This window comes from Triturus cristatus, chromosome 5_1, assembly GCF_964204655.1.
Source record: "Triturus cristatus chromosome 5_1, aTriCri1.1, whole genome shotgun sequence".
Taxonomy (NCBI): domain Eukaryota; kingdom Metazoa; phylum Chordata; class Amphibia; order Caudata; family Salamandridae; genus Triturus; species Triturus cristatus.
The window spans coordinates 812,298,201-812,323,060 of record NC_140587.1 but is presented as its reverse complement, the minus strand read 5'-3'; the positions used below and the strand labels follow the sequence as shown (position 1 = coordinate 812,323,060).

At 44.1% G+C, this 24,860-nt stretch overlaps 1 protein-coding gene across 3 annotated transcripts in view; it reads right to left on the bottom strand.

Annotated features, from left to right (window-relative positions):
• Positions 1–20,801, bottom strand: part of PRELID3A (PRELI domain containing 3A) — a 155,525-nt gene extending 134,724 nt beyond the window's left edge. For 2 of the 3 annotated variants that reach the window (XM_085605847.1, XM_085605845.1), the window contains exon 1: positions 20,578–20,801. In XM_085605847.1, the coding sequence (XP_085461973.1) occupies positions 20,578–20,609 (32 nt within the window). In that variant the 5' untranslated portion in view covers positions 20,610–20,801. The remainder of the gene's footprint in view (positions 1–20,577) is intronic. The other variant, XM_085605843.1, reaches the window with a different exon arrangement.
• Between the last annotated feature and the right edge of the window lie 4,059 nt (positions 20,802–24,860).

Genomic DNA, 24,860 nt, shown 5'->3' with positions numbered 1-24,860 from the left:
TCGGAAGCCGATTGAGAGTTGTCCAGGACATGGTTTCCCTCGATGAACTCAGAGAGCTGGGAGCGTTGATGGCCTTCTCGATGAACTTGGCTGGGAAGGGGAGGAGGGAGATGGGTCTGAAGTTCTTGAGGTCTGTCGGGTCGGCGGATTGCTTCTTCAGTAGGGGGTTGATCTCTGCATGTTTCCAGTCATCGGGGAAGGTAGCAGTTTCGATGGAGCAGTTAATGGTGCGGCAAAGCTCTGAGGCGGTGGCTGCTCTATGGAAGATATGATATGGGCAAGGGTCAGATGGGGCTCCGGAGTGGATGCTCTTCATGGTGTTGAGTGTGTCTGCTGCGGTAAGTGGGGTCCAGTTGAGCAGAATCTGTTGGGGTGCAGCATGGTTGCGTGCAGTGGTGACGGGTGTTGAGGTAGGGTCTTAGGTGTTGAAGCTGTCGTAGATCTGCCTTATCTTGTGGTGGAAGAAGGTGCTGAGTTTGTTGGGAGAGTGGGATGTCTGCGGTCTCGCTGGAGGGCCTGGAAAACTCCTTGACGATAGCAACAAATTCCTTGCTGAGGTGTGCGTTGGCGTTGATTCTGTCTTGGCGGGCCATTTTCTTTGTGGCTTTGAGAAGGTGGTGGTGTGCGTTGGAGGTGGTTTTAAAGGCTGCATGAGTTTCTGGGGGTTTGTTATTCCTCCATCTCTTCTTGAGCTGTCTGCAGGTGCGTCTGGACCCATGGAGGGCGGGAGTGAACGAGCTGGCTTTCTTGGAGTGTTGCTTGCTCTGGGGTCCTCTTGAGGGGGGCCAGAGTGTAGGCGCAGTTGGAGATCCATCGGTGGAGGTTACGTGCTGAGGTGTTGGGATCTGTTGATGTCGGTGGTGTGGTAGTGCTGAGGAAGGCGGTGAGGTGTTCCTCGTGGCCTTGTTCCAGCTGCAACGAGGGAGGTGATGAGGGTGGTGGTGGAGGACAGTGGGGGTGAACTGCACGCAATGGTGGTCGGTCCAGAGGAGTTTGGTGGTGTGGCTGTAGGTGATATTCCCACTGGCAGTGAAGACAGGGTCGAGCGTGTGTCTGGCTGCGTGGGTCGGGCGGTGACTAGCTGCTGGAGTCCGATGTTGGCGAGGTTGTCCAGCAGCGGCCGGAGCAGGGGTTGGTGCAGGTTTCTGTGAAGAAGACGACGTCTGGAGAGGCAGCGTCGAAGAGGTCCCAGACTTCAGTGACGTGTTTGTGGAGGGATCGTAAGTTGAGGAGAATGCAGTTGAGCCAGTTGTGTACGTTGTTGGTGGGCGAGAGGATCTGGCGAGTTGGCGTGGGTAAAGGTGTGGCACGAGGTGGTAGGCAGCGAGGCGCCCTGATTTGAGGCCAAGGAGAGTGCTGTTATCGTAGCGGTGGAAGGTCCGAAAACCAGGGTCCCTGGTGCTGGGCGCGGTTCAGGTGCAGACGGGGGCACAGACGAGCTTGCCTTTGACGCGCATAAGGGCGGGAAACACGAGAGTGGGAAGGGTAACTGGAGGGGGTGGGGCTACGGGGGAATCGCAGAGGCGAGGGCGGCGGAAAAAAAGGGAAGAAAAAGGGGAAAAAAGCAGAACAAAGGCAGAAAGCAGAAAAAGAGAGACAGAGGGGAGGCCCAGCAGCAGAGCAGTTGCACTCTAGACCACCAAGAATGAGGAGCAGACAGGAGCCTGAAGTGGAGGAGGGCCTTGAGCTCCTGACCAGGAGTCAGCAGCAACAACAGGGGAAGCAGCAGCTACCAGGCGGAGCTACGCCATGAAGGGAGTAAGCCCACTAGAAGGTCAGTGATAAATTATCCCTAAAAAAGTTACAACACTAGTCAAATGTTCAAACCACATCTGTTTTTAATACAAAGCTTCACAAAGTACTGCTATAGCTTACTCGAATATAACCTCTCTTGTACTGAGACCATTATACAGTTGCCTATAAAATGTACAAAAAATAATGTACAATAATATATAAGTATTTATATTTTCTCATTTGAATACAATGATGGTGCGAACGTTTGTTGAATTACAACCTCCTTTGATACTTAGCACAGTGCCAAACTTTAGAAATAATAAGTCACTTTACACTCCCATAGCTGTATACAGGACAAAATATGAAAAAAGGGCAAAACATGTTCACACCTACGCACTGAAGGCAAGTAGCACATTTTAGACAGTTTACTTTGTAGGTGCTGAGTAATAAAATACCCAGTCTAAAATCGTAAATATAAAGTTCCGAACACTGTGGTTCTAGCATCGTAAATTATCTTTCTTAGATTTATTTGAATCAGGTAAAAAGCTATTTTAGTATTTATTTTCTCTGATATTATTTTCTTTCTCATTTTCCATGATCAGCTTGAGTCTTTTACTAGCATTAATAATTGTGTAGGTTATATGTTCCTGTCTCCAACAAATTTGAACAATCTATAGCACACACAACCGTAAAGCAGGGGATCTTGAGATAAACATTGCAAAACAGGATATTCATCATTGAATTTCTCCACAACGCTGCAGCACCATTTGCCCCTAATTGAACCTACATGGCTAAAATGTAAATAATATCTGAAATACTGGTTATACCCAGTTCTAGATATGAAACTTTTAGAGTAATTAACGGTCGAGATTTCAACCAATTCCTCAAAATTGTACTTTCATCAAAAATTATTAGAAACGTTCCTCAGTCCTTAAGGGAGCTAATAATTCCACTGAATGCCCAGCTGTATACTGACAGCTTTGTCTTAGTGGACTTACAGCATCAGTTCAAACATTTGGGAAATACATTTTGATTTAGACCTAGTTAAAGTAATTATGCGACCATAAGATCATAAGATATATCAGACTTTTCAACAGGATCTATCCAATCTAGGCAGCAACTATTCCTTAGATTCAAATAATCAAGTTTAACTAACTTTTTTTCTATTTAATGCAGCTCATTTGAAAATTGTTCTTAAACGGTCATGTTCCCCCCAATATCATTTCCTTTTCATTTATAATCACAACCCTTTTTTAATCACAATAAGGTGCAATGTGTGCATTATTATTTCAGCCAATGTTATTAAACTTGCAACACCTGCAAGTTAGAGTACGAGTTGAGGGATAGTATTTATTCTAGACGTATCCAATAGTAGTTTATTTGAATATTCGTATAGACCAGCAAGAAACACGTTAAATGTTAGGCACAATCACTTTTATTTGTAAAGCATTATCCAGTCCTTCGATCCATAAGGGATGTCCACAACTTTGATCAACCTGCCAATTCCTTTAAGGTCACTAAATCCCAAATCTAAAGGGACCTTTTTAACAGGTCATATTTAGAAATAAGATAAAGCCAAGGGCATACTTCAATTGTTCCAATAGCAGATCTAAAATGTGCTTGTGCAGTTGTGAGACTTATTTTCTTCTTCTAATTCCTCTATGTGGTAGAGCAGAACTTAAACACATATTACAGGTTAAACTCAGAAGTGGAATTAGGCTATAATTCATAGGATCACTCTGACCCCACAATATCAACTGTCCTCCACTGGCAGAGTACTCAATTAGGGAGGGGCAATAATGACATTCATAGTCTGTGCGAGGACAACAGTCCAAATATCTATTTCATTCAAGAAAATACCTTCAAGTATAAATCCACTGCAGCGGCCTTATTTCTTTTTGCGCTAACATCATAATGTAAACAAAGTAAACAAATAACAACTTTCCCAATGCTGCTCCTGCTCTATAGTTCCCGGGTGATTTTTCCTGTATGAAGCAACTGACACAAATATCTGCAGAAATACAGGTATCCACTTCATTATCTCTAGTAGATATACTTATTGCTGCTAAATACCTAGCATGTCTGATAGCCTTCATTCCTGCAACTTCTTCTAATGTTTCTCAAGATTGTGACTGCTTATATTCTGTTTTAATTGCAACCAATTTGGAGCATTCCACATTACATAAACAGACCATCAAGAGGACATAAGGCTGGAAAAAAATATCAGATGCCTGAAACTCTATAATATGTATCAAAATCTTTGTGTAAAATACTCCCACATTACTAGCATTGAACACAACCAAATATTTAAATACCGCCTCATAAAGTCATTGTTGAACAAATCAAATTCATATACATTCATACTCTTTGTACCGTTTTATATTGCTATTAGATGCTGATAAAACTGAATGCATGAGTACTGTTTATTGTCACCCTCCACCCTATACTAGGCACTTTTTCACCTGAGGTTCATTGGGCCCGATTCACAGAACTAACTTAAGACAAAATCCTAAACTTACTACCATTTTGGTATTCACAGAAGGCACTTACTCATTTTGGTATTCACAGAAGGCACTTACTCATTTCGGTATTCACAGAAGTTAGGAGTCCTAACTTTAGGACTCCTAAATGCCTTCTGTGAATACCGAAAGTCTTCAAGTTAGGATTTTTCTCAGTTTAGGAGTGGTATACCTGGCAATCTAACGCCGGCCCGCTGCACACCACGATTCCTCTGGTGCACGAATCATTCGTCTCTCAACTATTATTCATTACTGGGTTCCGAATCGCTATTTCCCGCATCGCCCGATTGAATACCCGAACCACATCCGTGACGCCGTGGTTGCTTGGTTATTAGTCATTCACAGTGCTATTCCCTACACTGCCTTAAAATTGTATGTAACTAGTCCTGATGATGGCCTAGATTTCAACAGGCCGAAACGCCGTCGACTCCAACAGCGTTATTTTTGGCACCCTCTTGCTATGGACATCCAATTCATTGTTCTTCATATTCTTTCACCATTAATTGTTTGGATGTCCTAATTTTTGCAAAATTTGCTGGATCATTTTATTCTTTGTTGCGCCCTATATCACCGCTGTATATACCACTTCACGTGTCACTTGCGCCGTCACAACTATCACGAGCACTTATGCACAGTATTCCATCGGTTACATTTCCAATAATGTAAACGCAGTGCTTTCTGTCCATGTGTTTTGTACATATGATGTTTAATATGTCCAACATGCTTTAAGTAATTCGAATACAAAAAAATGTCTACCTATTTTTGTCTCCCTGTGTCTTTCCCCACGTTGATTTACTCCTTAACAGACACTATTTGTGCTTACTATATTTGTTCCTTAAAATGAAACTCACATTGAGACATTGTTGTTTGATATAATGTACTGCCCCAGTCTCACTGTGGTTTACGGGCTACCTCCTGTGGTCTGATATTGTTTGATCTCCTGCAGCAGCAGCTCTACTCCTTCCTGCTCAATCTCCTATCTCTCTGATGCCGTCACCGATAGTTCTTCCTGTGCTGCCTTGCGGTCCAACGGCACTGGAGATATGTTTTTTTTTCTTAAGTTATGCCTGATGCAGTTTTGGGTAAATTATGTACTAATGTGATACAAAGATCCTTTTTTTAACTGTCATTGTCCCCAATTTAAAGCTGACTGTCCTCACTCTGCAATGAGCATGTAACTCAGGAATATCAACTATTAACAGGTAGAACTATACTCTTCAGTACACACCATGACCTACTTTGCTTCCTAGTACATCAAATTTTGTTGACCCACCTCGTGTCTGCGATCAAGTACAGACCCTGATTGCTTTCAATTTAACGGACAGGACTCAGAATATCTTCACTCCTCCACTCAAATCCACTCCAGTGCCTTCTTCTTAGGGAGTGCCACAAGGATGTTGTAAGTCTGACTTTGTTCAACACCTATGTGGCTTCATTGGCAAACCATATTCAAACATTTAACCTCAAGTTTAAGACATATCGACAACAGATAGATCGGGGTTTGTCATAACTTGGCTGTAACAACACAGTGAGCAATTTTGTTCTTCTGCCTCGCTGCAGTAGGTCACTGGATGCAATATAAGTTTCTTAAAATAAACAATGATAAGAAAGAGCTTCTAATCATATGTAACTTCTACACATCTGGACATCGAAATTGTGGCCTTCAGATCTCACTACAGCTCCATCTCCAGTATCCACTGTCAGAAATGTAGGTGTCCTTTTGGATAGCTCTGTCTCTCCCGTACACGACAAATCAATCTACTCTCCTCATCTTGATTTTATCATAATCGCCTGTAATGCAAAATCACCCTGTTTTTGTTTTTCTCACCTCGACAAACAATTATCCAGGTGGTCACTTTGACTCATCTTGACTATGGTAATTCTATATACCCAGGTCACTTGTGCAGGGGTGTGGAATTTAATAAAATATCTACTTGTCCATGGGGCAGGTTGCTTCGTAAATCTACTTGTCCTGTAACAAAATCCCCTTGTCCATTTTGTGCCATGTAATGCGGCGACAAATTATGGCAGCAATCTCATTATATATAAGAGCTCTGAAATATCCTCTCTGATCATGCCAGGGCTCCTTCCATAGTAGGGTTTGAATACTAGCAATTCCCTTATGTTGCCACGTTTCCGCAGACCTACCTACTGGGGCTGAAGGTAGTGGTAGGCAACAGTTCCAGGGTTGGATTGCCCATTTAAGTCTGTGCAAACCTAACTTGAATGTTTTAAGGGTTTTCACTAACTGTTCTCTAATCCTTTTCCCATACTGAGAAAGGTTGGTCATTTACTCCTGACAATGTCAAACATAAAACTTCTTCCAGGGTTGGGATACTATTTCTTGGCCTAGTTGTGTAAAGTCTAGTGAATTCACAAAAGTAGTAATAAATCTGTACTTAATACAAGGACATGGGTGCACTTTTGAGACTTTATTTAATAATTGGTCCCCTAATCAGGTGTGGCGTTAACCACGACCTTTTGTGTTTATTAATATTCTGTCTCTCGCTCTCTATCAACTAGCTTCACTGTGAGTGACAGCATTCTGTTCTTTCACAAGGAGCACATCAACAGTCGTTTTGTTCAGTGCCAGAAACTACTGTGGCAATGTGTGCTTTTGAGAACAAAAGAATTTCTGCTTTTGCCAATGTTTGTTATAATGGTGAGGGCCCCCCAACTCCCACACCAATAAGGTTTTACAAAAACCATGCCAAAACAAGTCACGCATTAACAAAACCAAAAGGCTGACCAACAATTTCAGACCTACTGGCTTTACCAATGCTTGTTTATTTTTGTTTCCCATAATCTTATTAAAATGGGTTACACTGATTTTCCATTATATATATTTTGGGGAAATACTAGCATACATCAACACATTTTACTAAATGATGTTGCAAAGAAATGGTACCAAAAATGTTACAGTAGTTTAGCGAAAATGTTTTTGCATTTTTAGTGAACATTTTATTTTGAAAGCAAAGAATTAACAATCTTGCTTTCAAGCGTCTGCAAATATTTGCATCTAATCGGAGAGCATTCTGGGAGTAGTATACTTAGCCTCATATTGCTAAACATTAAAAACGTGTGTAAACGTTTTTATCCTAGAACATCCGTTAGTAGTGCAGTCCGAGCTTACAACATTTACTTAAAGCACTCACCCTAATAATAAAGGCTTTGCATTAATGAACCATAAATACAAGTTTGAACAGCATTAACACATGGACATTAATATTACCTTAACTCCAGTCAATGCTTTTCCCTGATCTATAATATGGTACTGTAAACTGGCAGCCAAAGGGTTTGTGCTGTAGGGGGTTGGGCCTTCTTGTCCCAAGGACAAAATTCTGTGCTCTGGGTTATTTTCCGAATACTTTGCCTGGCTCATCTTTCTTCCTAGATCACTTCCCTGTATTCGCTGCCCATTCCTCTTCATATAAAAGTCAAAGTTCTCTATTTAGTTCACCATGTCTTTAATCGTACAGGCCCTTTATCTCCAGTGGCCGTTTCTCCATCACACTGAGGGGTTGTTCTCTACAATCTTCTTCTCACCGCCTCTGTGCAAATCCCAAGATGCATCAGCAATGTTAGGTGGTTGCTCCTTCACCTTTCTTGTAGCTAAGGTTTGGAACGGTCTACCACTCAATCTTCACTAGACTGACAACCACATGGTCTGATCGAAAGCTTTAAAGTCCCATCTCTTTACTCTGGCTTCTCATTATAGGCGTTTCAGCAAATGTCATAGCATCTTGCTAACATCTACCTATTTAGCACCAGGATACCATTATTTGATAATAGCATGCTCCACACAGTGTAGAAACATTCATATTACAAAATCCATTTCGCAAACCAAATAATACATGTTACCACTCTCCAGGGAAGAGCCTACACACTCTGCAAATGGCATTTAAAAATACCCCAGCATCCGTTTTCATACACTGTACAAAGATACACAGGAATATTAAAAAAATTAAGTATATAATCTTTTAAAGACTTATTAAAGTCAGTTCAGTTCACAAAACTTTATTCGGATAAACATAGTATCCATAAAAGTACGACAATGGTTAAAAATGACAGGGAAAAAAGTAACAATACATAATAGCTAGAATTACAGTTGTATAAACACAATATCATATTATTAAAGTCAAACATAATTTTCGCAATGTTTGTAGTTGCTTTGCGTACAGCAATTGATAATGAAGAAAAGCATTGTCAACATAAACAAATATTGCTGGAAAATGCCATCCCTTTTTTCAGCATATTGACCAGCGATTCTTATCAACAAAATCTGAACAATTTAAAAACAAGAATCTAAAGAATTTCCTGACAGCGCTCACAACTCCAACTGAAGCTACTTAAGTTTGCAACCAATAGCTTCTGTCGAGCTATATTGAAGTTGAAAAAGCAACTGTTACTGAGTGTTGCCTTTCCTTTCCCATGATAATTTATTACTATAAGAGCACTGGCTGCCCGACCCTGCATTGATAGCTTTGGAAGGAGACAGTAAGGCTTTGTTGTCACCTTTTTCACAAGCTACTCTAATATGCAGTGTTAGCACAAAATGCGCTTAGGAGCCAAATAAAAACAGCCAGGACAGATGGCTTACGCTGCGCATAGCCTGTTGACTCGATTGACACTGCAGTTTCAGAGCAACGTGCTCATGTTGCCAGAATTTTGTGGCTTGTTTTGAGCAATTAGTGTACCTTAAATTGCTTTTTCATTGACTTGGAAATGAATGTAAACTACCGCCTTTCAGTCTTCTTGCTTTCAAAATGTGACAGAAGGCAGGAAGGAGCTGTGCCACTTGCAGGGTCTTTTGTAATATCAGGAGAGGAATCAGCTGTAACTATTACAGGTTAGGATGTTTTCTTATTACAAGCAAATTCTAATTTCAGAACTCACAAAAAGAAAATAAATATGGGGGGGGGGGGAGGCATTTAGGGATTTAGCAGAGTGGGAGCAGCGCCATAAATTAGGGGTGCACCCCGCTTGGCTTAACTCTCAAGTCCCATTTACAGTATGTAACGTCTACCTTGTAGTTTTTAACTTGCATGGCCTTTACCCCACAGTCTTTACCTAGCAGGTAAGTGCCATGCAGTAAGTGAGTTGGATGATTTTAAACTTTTAGCCTGCATGATTTCCCATGTGGTACTTTACACTGCAGGTTTAAAAAAATATATATATGTTAATGGTAGTTAAAAAAAGTGTTATGGCGCAGGTACAGGTAAAGGTTAAGCATATTTTTAGGGTTCAGGGTAGGGTAAAAGTAACGGGGTATGGATGAACTTAGGGATTGGGGTGAGTATAGGATGGTAAAGGAAGGTAAGGTAATTTTAGGGATAAGGGATGGATTAAGGTAAAAGGGGGAAAGGGTTTGCTAGAGTTCAGGGAAAGGGAATAGCCAGAAAATTAAAATGCCCCCTGCTTGAAACACAAACTATACCTCTACTACCTCAGCACCTGTAGTGGCAGCACCTGAAGTGGGCAAACCTGACCGTCCTTAGAAAAGTTCCCTTCATACATCATGTCATGAGTGATGTAATATGTGAGGGGAAGACCCTGGGCCCGGGATAACTGGCTTCCCCCTGTGCTCTTGATGCATTTTCTGCTGTGCCCCGCGGGAGGGGAATCCGACAGGTGGCACGGGAGGCTTTGTTGCTCGCTTGATTATGATAGCTACTGGCGGTATGCTTGGGTGGGCGGTTAGGGTGGGGGGTTCTGTTGGGGGGGGGTTGATGGGGAAAGGGGCAGGGGGAATTTGATTGCATCTCACCATGGTAATGGATCATCCCTGTGGATGGATTACGTTACAGCGCAGATGCCTTTTGTGATGAGAGGTGTGCCGCTGTACTCAGTTTGGTGGACTGGTTGTTATCCTACAAACTGGCTTATCTGGAGGGCTGGGTAGCGGGCAAGGGGATTGAATGTGTTACCTTCTGCAACCCAATAAAAGTCTGTTTAAAAAAAAAAATTTGTGATGTAATATGTGAGGTCATAAGCAGTGCACTGCGGGGGCATAAGTTATAGTTAGCCCATGTAACTAGAACTGTCGAATTTCATTGGTTTTGTACAAGTGAAATCTGAGCCTAACTATAACGTCCTTGTAACCTTTGCTTTCTTCAGTGAATTGCTAAGGTTTATTTTATTCTATTTGCTAACTATAACGACCCTGTAACCTTTGGGTTTTTAGGTGAATTTCTAAGGTTTTTCAAAATCTGTGTCCTAACTATAACATCCCTGCGATGTTTGGTTTTTTAAGTGAATTTCTATGTTTTTCTAACTAGTAGTTGCGTTTGCAGAGTGGTGGACAAAGGGGGTGGGGCCTGCGACCAGCTCTTAGGAATCGTGCTGTGTCGGACTTACTGGAGGCAACAGGAGGGCTTCTGGGCCTCCAGGTACCCTCAGCATCCAAGAGATTTCATGCCCAACCAGTAGTGTGCCAGGAGGTGCATTTGCACAGTGGTGGAGAAAGGGGCGTGGCCTCCGAAGACCTCTCAGCAATTCGTCAGTGTGGGACTTACTGGAGGTAACAGGAAGGTTTGTTGGCCCCCAAGGACACCAGAGAGCCAAGGGGACTTCATACCCCAACCAGCAGTGCGCCAGGAGGCTAGTTTCCAGAGTGGTGGAGAAAGGGGGTGTGGCTCTGAAGTCCTCTCAGCAATCGCGCTCTGTGAGACTTACTAGGGGTAACAGGAGGGATTTTTCTTTTTTAAATATAAAGGAAGAGGGCCACGTTGCACCCTTCCCTTGGCCGATTTTGGCCCCGATGACGGCATCCTCTAAGGCCTGGCTACAATACTGGGTGCCCTGGTTCCACCTAGGGCACCCAGTTTTGCATGTTGGGGAGCGAGGGGAGCCTGAAGGGCCCTGCAGTCCTTGCTGGCTCCCAGCATCCTGCGGGAGCCGGCACCGCTTTTGGACAGAGTGAGCTGCGAAACATGCAGCTCCCTCTGACCAAAAGCAATTATGCTCTGCTTCTAGTAAGCTAGAAGCGGAGCAGAGTTTGTTATGACTTGGCGAGAATGGTAGAGCCCCGCCAAGCTATTCGAAACAGCTAACTCCCGATGTTGGGTACCTCAGGAGATAGCAGTAGCCGGTCTTGGGAGATGGTGGTCTCCAGGGCCATCTATGGCTCCAGGAGGGGGGGGGGGACATGGTAAAGAACTGAGTATTGCAAACAATGTTTACTCTTTGGAAATCTGCAGCTACTGCTTAAAAAAAAATAAGCAGGGACTCCGGCGCTTCTGTAATATTTAACCAAGTGGGCCATCTCCCGGGGCCATGAACAATTATATAAAAGAGGGGGTGCATGTGCCCCCCCTCCTAGAGCCTATGAAAAGCACCAAGGACCGCCACCTCCCCGGGGCACTTTAAAAAATGTATGCGGGAGGGCCTGCTGGCTCCGCCCGTGCCCCAGGGACCCCGACCTCCCCGAGGCACTTTACTGAATTTAAGGGAGGGCAGCCCGGCCCCTAGCAGCCTCAGGGACCGCCACCTCCATGGGGCTAAGATAAATTATTGTAGGGGGTCTGTCGCGGAGCGCTGACACCGGGACCAGCACCTCCCGCGCGGCCCCCATCATGGAGCCATTTATGGCCCTAGAGACCTCAAACCCCAGGGCTGTCTCCTGCTACCTACCAAGGTGCCCACCCTTGGGAGGTGGATGTTTGCTTTTGTTTGGTGGGAGCTGACAGCTCGCACCAAGCAAAAGCCAACATAACTCCGCTTTCTGCAAACTAGAGATGTCAAACAGCACCAGCTTGCAGAAAGCAGAGTTTTCATGTGTTTCCTTGCATGGAAATATGCTATTTCAAGCAGCTTCCTGCTTGCGGGAGCAATACCAGCACTCGCAAGAGTCCGGACCTGGCTGGGACCGCGGGGTCATGAGGGTCCCCCTGCGGTCCCATAGCACACTGGATGACCTGAGGACACTCAGGATACATGGCGGGGTCCGGGGATGGGGTCCCCTGGGCTGAAATCTGCTGGACTGCTGAGTCCCCTTGGCTAATGTGGGTCGTTAAGTCCCCCACAGCTGGACTTTTAAGTCAAAGTCTCGGGTACCGCCTCCTTTCTCAACCACTCTGCAGAGGGAGCCCCTGGTGCACTACTGGTTGAAGGATGAAGTCCACTTGGCTGCTGAGGGTCGTTGGGGTCCAAGAACCCCTATTGTTGTGACAAGTAACTCCCAAACAGCTAGATAGCTGAGATATCGTCTGAGGCCCCGCCCCCGTTCTCAATCACTCTGCAAAGGGTCCTCTTGGTGCACTACTGTTTGGGGGATGAAGTCCCCTTGGCTGCTGGGGGTCGTTGGGGGCCGAGAGCCCCTATTGTTGTGATAAGTAAGCCCCCCACAGCAGGACCTCTGAGAGGTCATCAGAGGCCTCGCCCACTTTCTCAACCAATACCAAAGGAGCAGAAGCAGCAGACCAAAGAGACTGCACCTGACCAGTTTGTTCCATGTCTTATCTTCAAACGTCAATGAATATTAATGTGTGCATAAAGTACAAACACCTGCTGCCAAGGTGTATAAACCAAAAATTGGTTATAGATAACAATATAAGACGTAGAGATGCACCCCAACAATAACAAAGAGAGATCAAAACTATGATTCTTGTCTTTCTTTTCTTAAGAATTTTCACACATATGTAATGGAAACAGCCACAGTCAACGCGTTTCATCCATAGAAAGGACTTCTTCACTGCAAAAATACAGCCTGGTATCCTCGTATTTGTGTGGTTTGGAGTTATGACTACCGAGATGAAGTGTGTTAACAGCGGTAAAGGGACATAATAAATCCGTCTTGACCTGCCACAAAGATGCCAGATAGCTGCTGCAATAAAAGCAGCCCGGCAGGCAGTCTAGATGGTCGAAGGATAACCAAATTAGTAATGGTGGTGAAACAGGTCAATAGGCTCTGTGAAACACTGCAATTGGTGTTCGTATATAGGCGTTCGTCTGCTGCACCTCTCTGTCGTGCAGAAAGATATGTGATCAAGGCCCAAGGTTTGGCCACAACGTGCCATGGACATGTCGTTGACAATAAAGTAAATTGCACTTATGAAATCGGAGTCTGTGCCTGGATTTGTCTCTAGAAAATGTATGGGATTCGTGCTGATATATAACTGGTGGTCAGCAGTAGGTAGTTATAGTTAGGACCACATTTCCATAGAAAAAGTGTTTTATGACGTGCCTATATCTTTCGTGCCTTTTGACGAATCTTCATGAAATTTTCCTAAAAGAGTATCATAGCCACCACTTAAACCAGGAAGTGTTGACAATCATCTTGAGACTCGGCTTTAGCCGAGTCCCAAAAAAATACTTTTAAAAAAAGAAAAGCGGACAGGGTAGGAACACCCTGACCCCAAAGCATTGGTTTTGGGGTCCCTCAGGCCAAAAAAGCATTTTTTTAAAAATTGCTGCAAAATCGTGATATTTGTGAATTCATGGGGAAAACAAAAAGCGTGGGCTCCCGTGCTTGCTTTTAAATGACCACCGAGTGGGCCAGGTCCTGGGGGCATAACATAAAAATAGGCAGGGCGCACGGACCCCCCTCCTCGGGCTTATAAAATCCCCTGGGACCGTCACCTTTCCAGGGAAGTGCTTTTAATTTGTGAGGTAGGTGCCCACCAGTGGCGGCTCGCAGAGGGAGTGCTACGGGGCAGCGGGGCAGGGTGGGGGGGGGGGTAGTGGAGTCGAACATACGACGGCATGGAGTAAGGTAAGTAAATAAATAAACTATTTACCTTGCGCTCGCTGCTGCGTTTTCTCCACCCTAAACAGTGATCTGAAAATACTTCTGTATCTTTGCCTGAAGCATTACTAGTACTTAAAACTGAAGTGAAAATGCTAGGGAGGAAACTTCAAGAGGGCAGGGGACAAAGCGAGGACTTCTTGGATATAAATTTAATTTGGGGACTTTTAGGGAGCTATAGGAGATATGAACGATGGCAGTAAACTGATGTGTGAGGAGGCTGTCTGTTCACGGGTGCACAACCGTTTCAAGAATCACCCTGGTAAATGCATGGTTTCAGCCTAGCTAGGACAACTAAGGATTATTCGGCTGAAAATGATCTGCCTTCGGAAGCTTTCGGGAATCTAAGAGGTGGTGGGGTGTGAACAGCAACTTGAAAGTGAGGTCTATGCTACAAAAGCCAGCATGGGCAACGTTCCTCCAAAATGATAATTGTAGACGGTTCTCATAGGTGACAGTGGTCGTGAGGAATTTGTATACGATTCGGTCGAGCAGGTGGTCTTAAAAATGATGTTAGTACATCAGTAAAAGTAATGCTGGTGTAGCGGGGCCCTTTGCATAAGATACGGTGTAATATGTGTAAGTGTATTGTTTATTTCTTTCTCTGTATCAAGCGTTTAGAATGTATTAATAGTGTGTTACTTTAAGGAACGTAGGTTAGAACGGCTAGAATGTTGTTGTAGGAATGTTAGTATTTGACTAGCGGAGAACTGACCAGGGAACTGAAGAGGAAGGTCGTGGGTCCTTTGTCTGAATAAAACTTCAATCTTAACTTCAACTGAATTGCATTTTTATTGAATATGGAGTTCCCTTTACTACATTTAATGGCGACGATCTTTTAATTGGACCCACCGACAGTGAAGATTTGAGACCTCGTCAAGGCTAAGAGTGTGCTTCAAATCGGAAGGAAAATTGAAATACGGAGGATAGATATTTGAATGCGTCGTATCTGATGTACGGAGGAAGATTCCGGTAATGTACTGTTCATATTTGTGCTGAATACGCGATTAAACCTAGCGCTTTATTTTTTGATACACGCGCTGACGGTTTGTTCGCTGTGGACTCGCTGTGGGGTGCTTTGCCTGCGCTGCTACCTGAACGTGCTCTGCCGTTCAAATGCATTTTTTAAGCGCATTTGTAACTTGTCTGCTCAGCGTTGGATGTCGAAGCGGAATTGAGGTTTAAGTTTCGGCATTTTTAAAAACGGCGTCTGTGTTCTATTGAACTGCATTCTCAGTGCGAGCCAGGGAGCGGAGTGAACAGTGCGCATTCCTTCTACATGACGTCATCGCGCTACTTCACGCTGCGCGTCTCCATTGTCTACATGTTGTGATCCGTTGCCCAGCAACCAATCGAAGCGTGTTTCAACGCGAAGCACACAGAAAGGAAGTATTTAGTTTCTGTTTCACGGTGAATACAAAGAGGAACAATAACTTTCATTTAAATTAAGTTTGAGCACTAGATTGCAATAATTTCATTTTATTTCATATAAAGTTGTAGAGAATGGCTTCCAACAGCAACTCAAATGTTATGCAACCATTGCCATTTCTTGAACTACCAGGTAAACCTGTCAAACCATGGCATAAATGGCTGAGGATTTTTGAAAACTATCTGGAAGCCATAGATGGCATCAAATATTCTGCAGCGCGTAAAAAAGCTATTTTATTTAATCTTTTAGGCAACTCTGGGTAGGAAGTCTTTGATAATTTACCTGTTGTTCCTGCACCTTCGAGAGATGACTCTTGAGATGTTTACAAAGAAGCATTGGCACGCATTGGCAAGCAGTATGTGGATGAACCTTCAGTAATGGTGGAAAGGCACAAATTTTTTAAACGTAAACAATCTGCAGACGAATCCACTGAAGACTACTTGCCAGTATTACGTGTCTTAGCATCTAAATGTGTTTTTGATAATTACTTAGACACTGCCCTACGTGATCAATTAGTTTTTAATTGTGTCAACAAAAAGATTCAAGAGCGCATTTCGACATGTAAGAATCCGTCTTTAGATGAAGTCATGGATATTGCTAGGAGTATAGAACGTTCAGTGGTTTCTTCAAAAATATTATCTGAATCTAGTATGTGTCTTCAGATATTTCTAAAGATTCAGCTGTGGAAGTCGCACCAGGCAGTAATGAGACCAACGTACATATGGTTTCACATAAAAACAGTGGAAAAAGGATGGTTGACAAGAGAGTGAATGCAGCATGCTACAGATGTGGTTCAAGATTCCATTTAGGGAATTTTCAAAATTGCCCGGCTCAAGGCAAGAGATGTAACAACTGTAAAAAAGTGGGGCACTTTTATAATGTGTGTCATGCTAATAAAACAAGAGTCAGGGTTAGTCAGCTTGATGTGGAAAATGATATATTGGCAGAGGCCATTAACAATGTTTCTGTATCTTCAGTTGAGATTAGTGCATTGGGTGATCATGAAAAACGATGTAAAGGCCCCATAATTGACGTTAAAATTGGGGTAATTGATTTAGACGTTATGGCAGATTCTGGATCCCCTATCACAATTTTAGCTGAGAACAGATTTTACAAGTTTTGGTCTGGGAAACTATTAAAATCTACAACTATTAATCCCAAAGCTTTTGGAGAGTATGACATCATCATGCGAGGATATTTTGAGGATAGTATCTTGTTTAAAGGGAGAAACATTTTTACGAAAATTTATGTACCTGTCAACGGACGAGACATTTTGGGTTGGCAAGACCAAGCTAAGCTTGGTATTATTTTACGACCTGGTCATGATGAACCAGTCACATTAGGTGAGATGCCAATTTTAGCAATTCAGGAATCTAACATCTGCGACAATTTTAGTAAGAAGCTACAGGTCAAATTTCCCCAAGTGATTTCTAATAAGATTGGGATAATCAAGAATTTTGAGCATAATATTGTTCTGAAGAAGGATGCTATTCCTGTGATTCAGAAAGTTAGACCGGTTCCTCTGTCTGCCAGAAATGATCTTAAGAAATTACTGGATGATATGTGTTCTCAGGGTATTATCAAACAAGTCGAATCATCTGAATGGGTTTCTGCGGCAGTCGTCGCACGGAAAAGTAATGGGGACATACGCCTATCTGCTGACCTCAGAGTTCTGAATAGGAACATATTAGTTGACTGTCATCCTCTCCCACGTATTCATGAAATGCTAGCAAGATTGGGTAGTAGTAAATATTTTTCAACTATTGATTTACGTTCTGCGTACCATCAGATACCGTTATCTAAAAATTCACAACATTTAACAACCTTTGTGACACCTTTTGGTGTATATGTATAAGAGAATGCCATTTGGTTTGGCATCTGCTGCCAGCGTATTTCAACGTATGATGGATCAAATTTTTGGAAGTCTAGAAGGCGTACAGGCCTTTCAAGATGATATTTTAATTCACACTGAAAGTCTAGATGAACATATTGTATTGTTAGAGGATGTCATTAGCAAATTGGGTGAGTGGGGCATGACGGTTAATTTTGAGAAATGCAAATTTTTATCACAACAAGTCAACTATTTAGGACATAATATTTCAGGAGAGGGCATTAAACCTAAAGAATCCTTACTTAAGGGATTAAATGAAGCAACTATCCCATCTGACAAAGACTCTCTTAGGGCATTTTTAGGTCTTAGTGAGTACTATGCGCGTTTTGTGCAGGGTTATGCTGTAGTGGTGCAGCCATTGAGGAATCTGTTAAAGAAAAATGAGAAATTTATTTGGTCCAAGGAGTGTCAGGAAGCATTTGAATCTGTTAAACATTTAATCACTTCTGCTCCTGCCATTAAGCCTTTTACATATGGTGCAAAATGTATAATTACGGTAGATGCCAGCGGAAAAGGTTTAGGGGCAGTTCTTAGCCAAATTGTTACAGATCAGGAGTGGACAATTGCATTTGCTTCACGAACTTTGAACTTAGCGGAAAAAAATTATAGCACAATTGAACGTGAAGCATTAGCTTGTTCTTGGGCTTCTGAAAAATTCAAAATGTATATCTGGGGCACAAAATTCGAATTACATACTGATCATAAGCCTTTAATATATATGTTGGGAGATAGTTGTTCAAATAAAGCATCATCAAGACTGATTAGATTGTTGGCTAGGCTACAGGAATTTAACTTTGACATTAAATACATTCCTGGTGGGAAAAATGTTAGAGCAGATTGCCTATCACGTCTACCTGTAGAAGGTAATGATGTGGAGGATGACAATGAAAATGAATGGGAAGGTGTGGAGTATGTTTTCACTATTGGAGATATAAATGAACAGTTTAAGATTGCGGAGAAAGAATGGTTGGAGAACTGCGATAAAGATGAATGTATGACACAAGTGAAGACATTTTTAATTAATGGTTGGCCCAGTGATAGGTCAATGTCAATGGAATTAAGGTGCTATCATCAGGTCGCTGCAGAATTGTCTGTTGTTAATGATATTTTAGTTCGACAAGATTTGTTTGTTCCTCCTAGTAATTTACGGTCTAAAATCATTATTTTAGCACATGAGGGACATTTGGGCATTTCTGCCACGGCTAAGAAAATTAAACAGATCTATTGGTGGCCTGGTATTGATGGACAGGTTAAAAGATATGTGGATTTGTGCACTGAATGCTTGTGCTCGGACAAACATTGGAATACCTCAACTGTCCCATTATCTCCTGTTAGTTGGCCTAACAACGCTTGGGAAAAAATTGGTTTCGATTTTTCTGGTCCCATTAATGTAGTTGGTTGTGATAAAAGATTTCTGATTGTTGCAATTGATTACTATTCAAAGTGGTTGTACTTTTCTTTTGTAAATTGTGCTGATTCTTCTTCTGTAATAACATTTTTGGAACATCTTTTTTATATAGAAGGGAGAGTGAAGGAAATTGGTACGGATAATGGTTCACATTTTGTCTCTGAACAGTTTACTAATTTTCTTGGTAAAAATGATGTGAAACACATAAGAGTACCGTTATATAGTCCTTCTTCCAACGGTTTAGTTGAAAGGGCAAATAGGTTGATCAAAGAAGGTGTTCAGACAGCGGTAGCTAACAACCTTGATGTAAAAGATTATTTACAGTTCAAGGTCTGGAATTACAACATCACGCCGCAGAGTACAACTGATGTAGCTCCTTTTGTTTTGCTTAGAGGAAGAAAACCAATCAGCTCTATTAGCCCTACTTGGTTATTAGACAAGGTTGAACATTATCATCAGATTGACTTACTAAGTCTCAGAGAACATGTTCGCGAAAAACAAAATTGCTATAAAAAGAACTATGATTACAGAATGCATGTTAAGGAAGTAATTTTGAATGTGGGTGATTGGGTTCTGATTAAAAAACCGTATAGAGTCAGTAAGGGCCAGTCAAAATTCTCTGAATCAGTAAGAGTTGTAAGAATAAATAGGTCTGCAGTCCTATTACATAATAGAAGGTGGTGGAATTGCAATGCTTTAGTTAAAGTAACTTCTAAGCAAGCAGGTATAATTTCAGAAAGAGTAAATGCACAGCTGGGCAATGCAAATCAGGATTGGTTTGACTTAGATTCCCATGCACATACAAATTACAGTGGGAATTTGCGGAGTGTATCTTCTGGGAACAGTGAAAGAAGGGAGATTGATTTGTATGACGATAATCTAGATAGAGGAGATGGTGTGGGGGAAGTTGACAATACAGCTTCCTTTCCTCCACCATCTGGTTTTATCTTAACAGGGAGTGGAGATTCCACAGGCAGGACTAGTTCCAGGATTAGATCAGCCCCTATTCATTCTAGAGACCATGTATATTATTAATGTAATTGTATATATGTATATATTTTCTTGTTGGCTTCTGTTCATTCCGAAGACAAAGTATAATATGGAAATGTTTGTATATATGTATATTTTTTTATTTTGTTCTTTCTTTAATTTCTTATCTGATTTATGGAAAGGGGGATGTGTAATATGTGTAAGTGTATTGTTTATTTCTTTCTCTGTATCAAGCGTTTAGAATGTATTAATAGTGTGTTACTTTAAGGAACATAGGTTAGAACGGCTAGAATGTTGTTGTAGGAATGTTAGTATTTGACTAGCGGAGAACTGACCAGGGAACTGAAGAGGAAGGTCGTGGGTCCTTTGTCTGAATAAAACTTCAATCTTAACTTCAAGTGAATTGCTTTTTTATTGAATATGGAGTTCCCTGTACTACATACGGGGACTCCTAAAGGTGGTACTGGGCGGGAGGATGGTGCTGAAAGGGGATCACAGCTGTGGTAGCTGGAGTGCATTTAATACTGACGATAACTGTTTGAACAGCTTCCTAAATGGGATGTTGCAAGTGGGGCTGGTGACGGATGCCTCAGGGACACTTAAAGGGTTACCTTCTGGCAGTAACTAGTGCATGCTGTCCGCCATGCACCTGCTGCTGACGGCCTAGGCGTTACGTCTGCTCCCCAACGGAGGACGGCTTACGTTACCTTCTGACATTATGTCAGACCTCTGACGGGCCCTATAATGCCGTGACCTCTCTCCCCTCTGCAGTCTTCTGACCAGCCTAGCATTGAGACCGAAAGGTGGCAAGGGGCGGGGAACCGGCGAGTTCCCTGCGAAGCACCCGTCTCTGCCACTCACCTGAACACATGCTCGGAGCTCCAGATCTTCATGTCTGCAGGGGCCGGTCAGTGAAGAAAGAGAGCTGCAGCACGCGCCCGCATTTCCGCCCGTCTCAGCTGAGCCGGCCCGGCACTGCAGCTCTTGCAGCCGCCGTCCACAACGCTTCAAGAGCGTCTTTCTCCAGCGCGCGCATCCTCCCTCTGCCGGCAGAAGCGCAGGCGCGGCCACGAGACTCCCCCTGGAATCCCACGGAGGCGGTGGAAAAAGGTCGCGCGCTACCCTGCGCACGTCAGAGAAGGCTCAGCAGGAGAAGGATAGGATGCGGGGATGACGTAAACACGGTCGCGCGCCTTAGGCACTGGCTGGCTCTCAGCCTCATTGACTTGCTGCGAGTTCTTAGAAATGAAACGCTCGTGCTTTAAGGAGGAGGACGGCGACAATATTGATTTCGTGACCCCTGACCCGCCTGCATGGTCGTCGAATCGGTGGCAGAAGTGACATCCTCCCTTAAACAGACTGTTATAAGGGAGACCCAATGCTCTCCTTTGCACCGTATCTATATACAGCTGTCTCCCTGCTCCACTCCTGTTCTGCCGTCTCGCTACCTGTGCTCTTGTCTATTTGCTTCACTCTTGCACTGCTGTCTCCCTGCTGCACTTCTGTTCTGGTTTTGCTGCTGTCTCTTAGCTTGACTCCTGCTCTGCTCTCTCCCTCCTGTACTCTTGCGTTGTCGCATCGGCTTCACTTCTTCAATGCTGTCTCCCAGCTCCACTGCTATGCAGCTTTTTCCTATTCTGCTGTGCTGCTGTCTCTTTGCTGAAGACCCATGCTGCAGTCGCTTTGTTCCAATCTTGTGCTGCTGTCTCTGCAACCGACTGTAAACTGCAATGATCACAGGCACTTGGCGTGACGACGTCATGCTTCTCTTTGCCCAAAATAAGCTATGCAAATTAAACCTTGGGTGTAAAGGTGCGCATTGCACATACAGTCTCTAGGTGGCCTCCTTTCAATTTGAGACTAGCATAGCTCAAAATATATGCAAAAGGATCTCTTTTGTCGTGTTTTGGCAAACCAGCAAAAATGCTTTTTGTTTTTTTTAAAGAAGGAAATTAGAATTCTTAGTTTAAATGCTGCTTTATTCAGCTTGGCAGGACAGTGAACTGGGGCCAGATTTACCAAGCCCTTATGTCACCGTTGTATTGAGCAAGGTGATGCACGGCACCCAAGGAATTAAGTGAGAATTACTAAGCCACAAAATGTTTTTGATGGGCTTCTTCTGTCTGCAGCTCGGCAGATTAACATTAAATGGTGGGAGGATGAGTGAATGGATGGATGGAGAGATAGATGCATGGATGAACAAATGAAAGGAAGGGTGCAAGTATGGATGAGTGAAAGGGAAAGAGGATGAATGAATGGATGGACGAGAAAAAGGGCGAATGGATGGATGGATGAGTGAAAGGATGGATGGATGATGAGTGACAGGATGGATGGATGAGTGAAAGGGTAAATGGATGGGTGAAAGAGTGAATAGATGGATGGAGTGAAAGGCTGGATGGATGGACGGAATGAAAGGGTGGATAGAGGCATGAGCACAGTGATGGATAGATGAGTGAATGGATGGATGACTGAAATAATGGATGGATGTGTAAAAGGAAGAGAAGATGGAAGGATGGATGAAGATGTGGACAGATAGATTAGGAAAGGGTGAATTGATGGAAAACGAGTGAAAGGATGGATGGATGAATGAGTGAGTGAAAAGATGGATGGATGAGAGAAAGGGTAAATGGATGGATGGATGAAAGGGAGAAGAGTGGAGTGAAAGGATGGATAGAATAAAAGGGTGTATGGATGAGGTAGAGGATGGATGGATGGATGATTGAAAGGATGGATGGATAAAAGAGGGTGGATAAGTGAAAGGATGGATGACTGAGTGAAACGGTGGATGGATGGATAGGTTTAATGGATAGGCTTGAAGATGGATGGATAGGTTTTAATATGGATTGTCGGACGGATGGGCTCACAGATGGAATGGTAACAGACTGACTGATGGATGACAGAATGTAAAGCTGAAACGGTGGATGCCAGCGGGTGGATAGTGATACTTGGATAGAAGATGAGTGAAAGAATGAATGGATGAGTGAAAGGGAGAGTAGATTGATGGCGGGATAAAGGGGTGAATGGATGGAACTACAAGAATGCCACGTCAGACCTTCATCCAGAACAAAATTCTCACCAACTCCAGCAACTCAAAGGAACTCTTCAACTTCATCCAGCAATTCACCAAGCCCCACAGCGAAGCCACAGACGTCACTCCCTCCCAAGACCTCTGCAACAAGCTCGGCTCCTACTTCCTACTTCCACCTGAAAATCAAAGCCCTCTATGATAACTTCAGCGAGCAGACTCCAGAAACCACCCTTCCCTCCAGCGACGACAGCCGGCCAACCATCACCACCACCGCAGATACCACCACGACCATGAAGAGCACACACTCAGGAGCCTCCACGGACCCCAGCCCACCGCACATCTTCCACAAAGCCACCACCGCCATAGCGTGCCAGCTACAAGGCACCATCAAAGCCACCTTTGAATCTGGCACTTTCCCAGATGACTGGAAACGTGCAGAAGTCAAGCCCCTCCTCAAGATGCCCTCTGCATGCCCAATGGACCTGAAGAACTACTGACCCATCTCTCTCCTTCCCTTCGCAGCATAAGTCACCGAGAAGATCGCCAACGCCCAGCTGACTAACTTCATCGAAGAGAACTCCATCCTCGACCCCTCCCAATACGGATTCCACAGCAACCACAGCACTGAGCCCGCCCTCCTCGCTGCCACAGAGACGACATCCGCACGCTCCTCAACTAAGGCCACACCGTAGGCCCTCATCCTACTCGACTTCTCCAAAACCTTCAACACCGTTTCCCACCGCACCCTCGCAGCCAGACTCCATGATGCAGGAATACAGGGAACCACCCTCGACTGGCTTTGCTCCTTCCTCGCCGGCAGAACCCAAAGGATCAGACTCCCGCCTTTCCTTTCCAAACCCTCAGAGATCAACTGCGGAGTACCACAAGGATCATCGTTCAGTCCCACGCTCCTCAATATCTACTTGGCCCCCCTCGCCGCCATCGTCATACAGCATGGACTCAGCATTAGTATCCTACACCGACGACACTCAGCTCATCCTCTCCCTCACGAAGGACCCCAAAACCACCAGACTCAGCTTCCAAGAAGGAATGAAAGACGTCACCGTTTGGATGAGCAGCAGCTGTCTGAAACTCAACTCAGAGCAGACAGAAGTCCTAGTCCTCGTTCCCTCCCCCTCTGTGTGGAACAACTCTGGGTGGCCCTCCGCCCTCGGCACCCCCCACCCCCACGGACCACGCCCTGAACCTCTGCATCATACTTGACTCCTCCCTCACCATGACACGACAGATCAATGCCGTCACCTCCACCTGCTTCAGCACCCTCCGCATCCGCCGCAAGACCTTCAAGTGAATTCTTCCCGAAGCCAGAAAGACCATCACCCACGTACTCATAACAAGCTGACTGGACTAGGGAAAAGCCCTCTACGCTGGAATCAACAAATCCCTGCTACACAAACTCCAGACATTCCTGAACCCCGCAACCAGACTCGTCCTCGGCATCCCACGACATGAGCACATCACCCAACACCTGCGAGACCGCCACTGGCTCCCCGTCGGGAAGAGAGTAACCTTCAAACTACTCACCCACGCCTACAAATCCCTCCACAATATGGGCCCCAAATACCTCAACAAAAGAGTCTCCTTCCACCTACTCAAAAGAAACCTCCGCTCCGCCGACCTCGCCCTGGCAGAAACCCCGCGCATCCGCAGAACCAGAGTGGGTGGAAGAGCCTTCTCCTACATCACGGCCAAAGCCTGGAACGAGCTCCCAGTCAACATCAGACGCTCCCCTACTCTTCACACCTTCAGGAAGAGCCTCAAGACCTGGCTCTTCAGCTGACCGGAGCTGCACCCCATTCCCCCCTGAGCCTTGAGACCCTCACGGGTGAGTAGCACGCTTTAAACCCCCTGATTGATTGATGGATGAGTGAATGGGTGAATAGATGGAGAGATGACTGAAAGGATTGATGGGTGAGTGAGTGAGTGTGGTATCTCAGTCATGAAAGGATCGATGGATGAGTGAGTGAAAGGATGGCTGGATGAGTGGAAGGGTAAATGGATGAATGGATGGTTGGATGAATCAAAGGGTGGGTGGATGAGTCAAAGGATGGATGGATGGAGTGCAAGGGTGGATGGATAAGAGAAAGGATGAATG